General features: G+C 32.6%; 1 protein-coding gene across 1 annotated transcript; it reads left to right on the plus strand.

The window, feature by feature from the left end:
• Positions 1–9,753: 9,753 nt before the first annotated feature.
• On the plus strand, positions 9,754–10,209 carry LOC124898625. Its single transcript, XM_047412264.1, has one exon. It carries the CDS (start codon positions 9,754–9,756, stop codon positions 10,207–10,209), a length of 456 nt encoding a protein of 151 aa, XP_047268220.1.
• The last annotated feature ends 859 nt before the right edge of the window (positions 10,210–11,068 follow it).

The following is an 11,068-nucleotide window of genomic DNA, read 5'->3' on the forward strand; positions in this document are numbered from 1 at the left end:
GAATCACTAAGACTAGTGCTGCTGAAAGGCTAAACTGTCTATGCATGGTCAGGAGACTGAGCGTCTGAACCTATGACATTAAACATCATAGCATAATAAAAGAGTATGTGACCAGTACTTTGAATGTACTGGTATGAGAGATTAGGTTAGGCTGATATGCATAGGTTTATGTGCATGAATAATAACTGACTGAATAAATAACATGAGGTAATTGAATATAAATGCATAAAAACTGTGAAATCTGCAAATGCATAACAAAGCATATAATATGATTAAGAAATAATTGGTAAACTGAAATACTGATAACTGAATAACTAATAACTGTATGTTATGGTCTAACAAACCTGAGACTGAATTCTATGCTAAATACTGAACTTAGACTGTGGAAGGTATCATCTAACTGACATGCCTCGATCTGAGCTAATTTGGGTCTAACCTGTGACTCAGTTGGAAGGGTGTTAGTACCGTACCACGAGTAGTAACAATGGCTGTGTGGATCCACTAAAGTGAAGTCTTAAAAAACTAAAGAGTCACCTTCTACTGGCAGGTGCCCTAATGAGATATGTGTCAACCCTCAACTGGCAGGTTAACATCCCAAAACTACAATGGTTATGTAGTTCTAGAACACAAGGATTGCTATTAAGAGTCACACCCCTTACCGGCAGGTGAGCCCCCATTCCTAGGTTCACTCGGTGCTAAATCTTACTACCAACTAAACTGACTCAGATTACTGAACTGATCTAAATTTAACTGATTATGATAAATGATTGAATGAATAATGCTCATACATATCTGAAACTATTCTAAAAGATATGGAGACTAAGTAAACAACTAAGTTTTAGGTATTCATAACCCCCAGCACTGAATAGACATATTAATAAGGACATATATAGCTTTATAAATCATAATTAGGATCATTGTTCAAGAGGATGGCTTATCAATTAGTCTATTTAAGGTTCTAAAGGATGCTGGTCCAGTAGCTTATAGGTTGGCGTTGACACCAATCCTTTCAGGAGTTCATCTGGAATTTCATGTTTTTATGCTCAAGAAATACTATAAATCGTGACTACATTATTAAATGGCTCTATTTTTGTTGACAAGAACCTTTTGTATGAGGAAGATCCCATAACGATTCTTGACCGAAATGTTTAGAAGTTTAGGGCTAAGGAAATTTGATCAGTAAAGGTCTAGTGGAAGCATCATCCTATTGAGGAAGCTACTTAGGAGACTGAGAAATATATACGTGACAAGTAAGTACCTCACTTGCTTGAGGATTCAGGTACCTTTCTTGTTTATGTTATCTTGATTTTCTCTGACTGATTTTTCAAGGACGAATGATGAATAAATTGATATATATTGTAATGATCCTTTTCATCGTTACGGTATAGTCTAGCGTGTTAAAATTTGGGTAGGATTCTTCCCAAATAAAAAGGTAGAAATTTTAGACTAGGATAGTCTAGGATAAAACTCGAGTGTGGTAATTTGGGAATAGATAGATTGGTGTTTGAATGATTTCAGACCATTTATGATAAATAAAAAAATTAAGAATTCGTAGAAACCTTCAAAATTGAATTCGGAGTAGTAGAACTCCAGATATCTCAATTGATGTAAAGGGATTATTTGGAATATTAATATCAGAAAGTGTGTTGTCCACTAGAGCAAGAGTCAGAGTCAGTCAACCCTGCCATAGCGGACGAATCTAGTTATAGTAATGCAACTATAGTGGGATAGACATTGCTTTATGCAAAAAATAGTCAAAAATATATTTTCATTCCAAATATATTCAAGGACTGAGAGGGGTGAGTTTTTGTGTTTTCAACTAATTTTCCATCAAAATCCTTTGTTGTTGCAAAATAATTCCACCTTTCTAACTAGATTTTCGAAGAATTATCCTTAGATTCACTATGTTTTGAGTATGAGGAAGGAATTGACTTGAACTAGGTGAAAATTCTAGTGTAATTTAGTGAAAATAGGGTGAAAACCCTTGAGTTTTGGTTAAGGAATGATGAATTAAAATTGCATGCGTAGGATAAAAAATTTATCATTAAATCATGAAAATGATAAAACTAAAGTAGAAAATTCCTAGATTGAAGAAATGATCATGAATTTGGCTTTGTAATTTCGAGATTAGGTTAATATCCTTGATATTGTTAGGTAATTTATTAGAATAATTATTGTATTATTGTTTTCAGATCAGAATCAAGCCGAGATTATAACAAAATACAGACCTCAGGTTTGTTAAAGCATTATGGGACTTAAATGAGGTAGGTAATGATCTAATATAGTTTAAAACTTAATTTATTTCATGTGTGCATGTTAATAGTCTCTTTGTGTACTTTTGTAATTCATGACAAAGATGATAAGTTATTAAATGATATTACAGGTGTTGAATATATATAATGAGTTATGAAAAGACCTGTTTGATATGTAAGTGTGATAATGTTATTTTACATTGTGATCATACTTGCTGTGATATGAGTTGCTATTGTGAGAATATATTGATAAAGGTTAATCGTGATTGTATAGATGAAATTTAGGGAGGATAAATATAGAGGGAAGCAGAATAACGTTGATATAATACCGTGGGGGAAAAAGGGGGTGTAACATCAATTTGGAATAAGAATGACAATATTTGATGTTGGATATTATTCTATGGAATTTTAATGCCGGTTATGATATGGTACATGGACTAAGTTTCCCCCCCGCAAGTCAAGGTTAATGAAAAATCATAAGACCTATAGTATGTGTGTAAACGGTATTGGTGAGTTTGACGATTTCGTGAGTGAGTTAGATTATATAGTTATTGTTATTTTGTGTTTCCTTGGGTGAACCAATTGATGATATTATTTTTATTTGGATCCATGAGTGGCATGGGCTATTGGCATATTGAATTGTGAATTTAAATGTTGAAGTCTATTAATAGAGTAATTGTCGCATCATTGAGTTTATTGTTGTTGATCATGATCTTGACTTGGTGCATTTTCTGTATTTAATTGCACTTGTATAAATTATTGGTATTGTTGAGAACAGCTAAGTGGAGGTATAATTGCTAAGTGTTACATGGTTGTACTTATTTATAACGTCTTGGTAATGTGTTTATATTTATTATTTTTAGTTGGTCGGTGACCTTACAGTACATAGTGACTTTGTACTAATCTATTTGTGCTTTTTTTTTGGTTTAGCAAGAACATATTTCAGTGGATTTTTCAAGACCACAACATTAGCATGTAATTCATTCTGTCTCAAGGATGAGCTACATCTTCGGGACAACTATGAGTTATCTCACTTCTAGGTTTGGGCCACCTATCTCAGACATAGACATTTTTACTATTTTAATTTTTTTGGATTGTACCCATAGTTTGACATGGTTAGATATATTAATGCAATGATTTTCAGTTCATGGGGGCATTTGGGACATTTGGTATTTTCTACATTCATTTATTTATTAGAATATTCGCTACTCTTGGTTGATTAATGAATTTATTTTTTCACTCTCAAAATTTGGTTAAGTGTTGTTGTTGGATAATTGAGTTTAAATGGTTCTCTCATCAGGAGGATAGTATGGGTGTCACTCGTGATAGATTTTGATTGTTGATTGTGCAGATAAATTATACAAGAAATGCATAAATACATTTTTACGTTATTATACAAAATTACACTATCTTATGCAAAAATTTGTGTTTAATCTCATACGAATTTCAAATACAATACTCCATTTGAAATGAATTAAACCAGTTGAATGCCTCCAACTTCTCGAATAAGGAAAATACACTGAAAAATAAAGTCAACTTTCAGTAAAAGACAACCAAACACAAACAACATCATAATCGTTGAATATTTTGGGATTGATGTTAAGTTTATATTTTTCATTATCATTGTCTCCGGCACTGGAATAAACCTCTAATGACGTGTAGTGAGATTGTAAATGTAAAATTAGGTCTTTCCATTATCCAATTTGAAATCAAGACATAAAAGTCCATTACAAGTATTAATATTACAGAGAACCTTACAACCATTTAAATTGAATATACAATATTCAATCCATAGAAGATAGACGTTCTTCACTAAGAGTAACAAAATCATATTAGAGTGTCGGCATTAGAAAACACCGACTATAAAAGCAGATCACATAGCATTTCGACGTGTGTAGATACGACAAAAAATTATACCATAAATAAGGTAAATCAATTTTTCAATATGCATTGAAAGCGAAGTAAAGATTTTATGGATAGTCGAAGAAACATTTTAGTTAAAAGATCTTCACTATTGGTGATTTGCTCCGATGAAGGGAAGATTTAAGAGCAAAAAGAAACTGAGTAATAATTTAATGTAAAAGAAGAAAAGAGGAAGAAGAACAAGAAAAGTATCTTCACAAGAAGAAGTAAATAAAAAGTGGGTCATTTAATATAATTTTAAAAGTTCGGTCAATAGCTATAATAATTTTAGTCTAATCGATATACGAGATAATTACTCGTTCTTTAATAAGGGTACTAGTTGACCTATTAATTTGTCCTTCTTCTACATCCTATTTATAACATATGAATAAATTTCACATAATATACTTCAGGAGGCTAGTTGTGAGTTCATCTTTATTAAGTAGATCAAGAAACTCGATTTAGATTCATGTTGTGTTTGAATATCATTTGTACGATTTTATCTTATGAGATAAAAATATTCTCCACGCAAAAAAATAAAATATTTAGCACATGTCCCAAATCATGTGCGCAAATATCAATTGAAATAGTTAGCATAAGTTTATTTCAGTTTATCATTGTATAAGACCTTATTGAGTACCCTCATGATATTCGATTAATGGCTCAAAATTTATTCGATGTTCGTTTTCTTATATGCTACCAAATAACCATGACAAATTTGACTTGAAGGAGTATGACTAAAAATAATAGTTGAATTCAAGTTAAATAACTCGTGAGAAAAGAAAGATCATTGGCGGAATGTCGTTTAGTTTTTCTTTGTTGGTACATATTATGACTTATAGGTTATTATTGTGAGTACAAGAAACTAGAATACATGAGACCAAATGAGATGTACCAATGTAATTTAAATGATCTAGTATGCTTATGATCTACATGAGATTTTCTTGATGACGATGATAGGCTATATAATCCTAAAGATATATAGTAAAGTTCTTTCATAGTTTTCCGATTGTACGATCTATTTATGAGGCATAAAATAATAAAATGAATTTAAAAAAAAATATAGTTTTCTTAGTTTGGTGAAACTTGAAAACTTCCTTATGTGTGAGCGAAAGTTGAAAATAGCTATTTGATCTGACCATAAGAGGTGTTAGTTAAGCAATTAGCGTGTCCTCCTCCTAAAATTTATATATATATATATATATATATATATATATATATATATATATATACACATATACATATATATAAATACATCATTATGGATGTTAAAAAAAGAGGTTCTTAGGATTAGCTTTACAAAGAAAACGCTCTGCATCGTTTGAAGATTTTTAGACTATGCAAACAAGTGAATTCATATGCTTAGTGAGAATTTTTAACGAATGATGATACATTCTTAGTTTTTACAGACCTGCTTCCACCAAGAAAAAATTCGTAAGTCCTCTAATTTATATTTTTTATTTTATATTAAGCAAATTATGTGCAAGGCTGGCTTAATGGGGAAACCACTAAAGTGATAATAGTTTTAGGCCCCTAAAATTCAAAGCGCCAATTTTTTTATTTTATATAGTATACACTACTTGTTCTCTTTTAGTTGTCACTTTATAAAGTTACTTGTCACTTTTAGTATAATACACCACAAACTCCTAACTAAGTTTTAAGTCATTTGTCATATGCTTAAAGGCTCCAAAACGATTATTTTGAATCATAAATAAGTGACATGGCCGTCCACCTTGTGTGTAAAGTATTTTTGATGTGATTATGGTCATAGGAAATACTTAAAGCAAAGTTGAGTTAAGAACATTTGTATTAATTGAGTTTTAGTATTTAATCCTACAAGGATTAACTTTAAACGAGTATAACTTCTAGAATATATAGAGTTTTGGAGCTCAAGAACCACCAAATGAAAAATCTTCGAGTGTTTTTTTCAAAGAATTTAATTTAACCTTAATCCGATATCAGAGTAGAATGTTATGCTCATTTTACCTGAGAGTGGCTGTCTGTTAGACATTGATGATTAAGTTGACGAGTTGTCAACTTCATCATCAACCTTAACCAGAAAAGACCATAAATTATTTAGAGATTGATGACTAAGTTGACGAGTCGTCAACAAGATGACGGATTGTCAACTTCATCGTCAACCTTAACCAGTAAATGTTTGATTCAGCTAGAGGTTGAAGACTAAGTGGACAACCTAACAACAAGCTGATGGGCTATCAACTCCGTTGTTAATTGAGAAATTCCTGCAAATTTCTTTTAGTTTTCTTAGGGGTAAGTTGATCTTTTACTTACCACAAACCCTACCCAAAAACTTAAATCACCCTATAAATAATATTTTCACATAATTAGTCAATTTTTAATGCTCATTCTCCTCTCCACTTTCAAGAGAAAAGAAATTAGGGTTTCTTCCCAAAATTCAATTTCTAAGGCTCCAATTTAAGTTTCTCTCAAGAAAGTTCATCAAGTTCAGATATGAGGGGTTTCAACAAGGATAACCTTGCATTCTTATGCCCAAAAGCTTTGATTTTATAATTAAATTTATGAGATTTCAGGTAGGGTCACCCATTTTTCACGTTTTTGACATTATGACATTATCACGTGTTTAAAGTTCAGTTTGCACAAGAATTTACCCTTAGTCATATTTTACTTTCATGATTGCTATTATGATATGAATTTCATTATTTTGACATGAAGTTTTATGAGTTTATAAAAAATTTCAATTTGAGCCTTGAGCATTCAGTTTACAAGATGTTCAAGATTACTAGTCTAAGTTTCCAAAGCATTGTAGTATAATCACAGTTTTATTATTATATGAGATTTCATACAAGATATGAATTCACATAAGAAATCAAGAATTTGAGATAGAAACAGTGACATATTATGTTTTTAGGCTTATTAACTTATATGCCTATTTTTAGGTGAACTTCATTAATACAGATGAGCAAGGGAGTAGTATCTATCACCAAGAGAGGAGTGTGAATTAAACATATTATTTTTTTAGAAATTACATGCCACCATAGGTTATTTCAGTTATATCATTCAATTTGTCCAATCAAACATGTTAGGGTGATCACCATACTTTTCCTTTATACCCTGGCAAGGTATATTGGGCTGTGATGAGGGTTTTAGTCATCATGTCATTCTTGTTGAGGGCTTGAGTCATTGAACTACATGTTGCACTCATGGTTTATGTCTGTTACGAGAATGTCCCATAGAAAAAGAGTATTTTAGAAACTAAGTGTAAAGATTCACATTTTTTATCAAATATTATTTTAAGACTTATTCTCCGTGAGATTTCATTTTTTAGTTTTACTTGGCCCTTTTAAACTTAGACTGCATAATTTGGAGGTATATTCAGCTTCAGTTTTACTTGTTCCACCAAAATGATAGTTTTAGAAACTAAGTATAGTGACTCACCCAATTTATTAAATTATGCTTTGTTATTCATATTTTATACTATTTTTGCTTTCAATTTATTTCAGTCTCTTGGTGAGTCTATTTACACTTAACATGCATGTTTTAAGATTAAGCATTGATTCAGTTTTGCTTATTGCACTCACCCCGACTTACTCAGTACATTTCATAAGTACTGACCACATATATGTCTATGTATATACATTATTTCATAATGTAAGTACCAGTTGTAGTTCACAATATTATGTTCAGGTAGTTTGCGATTTTCAGCCAACAAGTGATGAGTTCTCTTTATTTGAGGACTCCAATCAGTTTGTAGATTCAATATTTTATTTCTATTCATTGTATTGACTAGGGATAGTTAAGGATCATGTGCCGGCTACCTATAGTCAGCATTAGTAGATAGTTTATAGGTACTCAGTTAGACTTGACGTATTCATTTTCAGTTTTCTTTATATAACCAGTGTTGTAAGCTTTTGAACAGTATTGTATTGAACAAGTTTAGCTAAAGACATCTCTTCGTCTTATTATTTCTAGTTTTATGTAATCTATTAAGTTGCTCATGAATTATGTTAGTATCATGAGTTAGCTTGGGATCACTTGTGGTTCTAAGCACCATGTGACGACCATGGGGTAGTCTCGGGGTATTGCATTGACATATCAAGAAAAGATAATTATTTTTTTTTTTCATATTTTAGTCTTAGCATGCATTAATTATTTACTCCAAATCATTTTCAAAATATAATACTACTAAACATCAATTCATAGGGATAATGATGTAAAATAGCCATGTCAATCACCATTTTCTTAATGGATGTGCCAAATCCAAATGTGATAGGTAGAAGTGAATGAAAATAGTATTTACATATTATAAAAAATTTATTTCACTGTTTCAATTTATGTTGATGGTTCGAACATTGTAGTACAATAACCAAAATACATTTAATTTTTGATTATATATAAATTTAAATATAAATTCTATTGATTTTTAAAAAAAGATATATATCTAATAACTACACAAAACTACGACAAGTCAAGATAGTCAATCAACCAAAACACAAAAAATTAAGTCTCCATTATATATAATTGCAAAAAAGTAAAATAAAAATATAAATTTTTATTAAATAAATTTAAATCCTTTTATTTAAATATTTCGACGAAATAATATATTTTTCTGCGATCGAGTTCAGGGATGTTATCAACAGTAGGTGAAGGATGCAACAACAATTTCGGCGATCAATTTCTACATTAAATTGCCGGAATCTCACTAACCGATTCAAGAAAATGTCCTAAGTTTCATATTCTCTCCGAATCAGGTGCAATCGTTTTATCTCTTCTAGTTTATTTTGTCTAGGTTTCTTGACTATTGGAGGTGGATACATCCTATCTCATTTGATATGTATATTTTTAGTCCTTTCTCTCTTGATTTCTTGTCAGATTATCTTGACGGCTCTTAGGGGATTAATGACTCCTATTTTTCTGTTACTTAGTTGGAGTTAGTTGAGACTAGCATATCTATTTCCTGGTTTTTCTGCTTTTGGAATACTTGGTGGATTGATTCTTGATTCTTCCATCTATAATTAATTCACTATTACATTTGTGTCTTATTATCTTTACCTATTTTTTTTAGCCTTACCTATTTGCCAATCTTATTTTCTTCTCTTTATTGTATTGAGTAGTGGTTGTAGGGATTGATAGTTGACTAGGGCTATGTCATAGGTCTGGATGGGGGTTGGGTTTGGGACTGGACTAAGGTCTGGGGTGAGGATAGGGTATGGTTTTGGTGATGGGTTAGATTTGAGTCTAGGATCTAGTTTGGAATTAGGGGTGAAGGGTAGCAGGGTTAGGTGGGATAACAGAGCTTCTATAATGAGGGTTGGGACTTGAAACATAAGGACTCTTCAGGGCAAGTCTATAGAGATTGTGAAGATTCTTAAGTAGAGGAGGATTAGTATAACTTGTGTCCAGAAAATTAAATGGGTAGGCTCTACGGCGAAAGATGTAGATGGAAATAAGTTATGGTACTCGGGTAGAGTGAGATATAGGAATGGGGTAGACATATTAGTAGATAAAGATCTTAGGGGGTAGGTGGTGGGGGTTAGGTAGGTCAACAATAGGTTTATGTCAATTAAGTTGGTCTTCGGAGAATCCATGTTGAACGTTATTAGTGCCTATATTCAAAAACATGGTTGGACGAGGAGAAGAGGAACAACTTTTGGGAGGTTTGGATGAGGTGGTAAGAGGCGTTGTGAGCACTGAGAAACTTTTTGTTGGAGGGGATTTCAATAGATATATTGGGTCTTTATCGGGAGGTTATAATGATGTGCATGACGATTTCAGTTTTCGGGAGTGGAATGAAGGAAGCGTTTCACTTTTGGATTTTGCTAGGGATTTTGGATTGTGGTTTGCAAATTTTAGCTTTTTGAAGAAAGAGGAATACCTTATTACCTTTAGTATTTTGGTGGCCAAGAAACAAATAGTTTTTTTGGTCTTTAAGAAGGAGGATAGAGCACTATATAAAGACTATAACGTTATACCTAGTGAGAATCTTTTGACCCAACATAAGTTTTTGGTATTAGACTTGGTAATCAAAAAGGACATAAAGAAGAGGGGTGCAGAGGATCGGCCCAGGATTAAGTGAGGTGGTTTGACTTTGGCTAATGCTGTGAAAATAGGTGGGAAGTTGATGACTATCGGGGCCTGGGAAAGTAAAGGAGATGCGGATAGTATGTGGGAGACAACTATCAAATGCATCAGGAGACTGCTAGAGAGGTGTTGGGTGTCTCGAGAGGCCAATCTGGTAAGCACCAGGAGGTATTAGTGCTGGAATGAATAAGTTTAAAGGAAGGTGGAGCCTAAGAAGGTGTCCTATGATAAGTTGGTTGTAAGTAAGGACGATGAGGAGACACGGACGAATAGGGGGAGTATAAGTTAGCTAGGAGAGAGGCTAAGTTATGGAAACACTTGTTTCTTTCATATTTTGGACCTTAGATCCATATAATAATATGTTACTATTGAAACACCGTAGTTACGTGGCTAAGACAGTGGATTTCAAAGCTAGTATATAGCTTTAGAGGAAAAAAATGGGGATAAAAAGTTGTATAGGCTTGCCGAGGCCAAGGAGCAGAGTGCGCATGACCTTGACCAAGTGAAGTGCATCAAGGAGGAGGATGGAAAAGTGTTGGTTGAGGATGCCCTCATTAGGAAGAAGTGACAATCCTATTTTTATAGACTTATGAATGACGAGGGGGACAAAAATTTCATGCTGGGAGAGTTGGAAAATTTATAGGGGTGTCACGATTATGGTTATTGTAGGCATATTAATGTGGAAGAGGTTAAGAGGGCTATTCATAGGATACGTAGGGGTAGGGAGACTGGCCAGACGAGATTCTGATTAATTTTTGGAAGAGCACTGGAGGGGCAGGTTTAGAGTGACTGACAAGGTTGTTTAACATCATTTTTAGGGTTATAAAGATGGCCAAAGCTTAGAGATGGAGTAC

The sequence above is a fragment of the Capsicum annuum genome, chromosome 1, assembly GCF_002878395.1.
Source record: "Capsicum annuum cultivar UCD-10X-F1 chromosome 1, UCD10Xv1.1, whole genome shotgun sequence".
NCBI lineage: Eukaryota > Viridiplantae > Streptophyta > Magnoliopsida > Solanales > Solanaceae > Capsicum > Capsicum annuum.

Bases quoted from the DNA above. Each gene is read 5' to 3' on its own strand.
- LOC124898625 (XM_047412264.1), top strand. From the start codon at position 9,754: ATGGTTGGACGAGGAGAAGAGGAACAACTTTTGGGAGGTTTGGATGAG.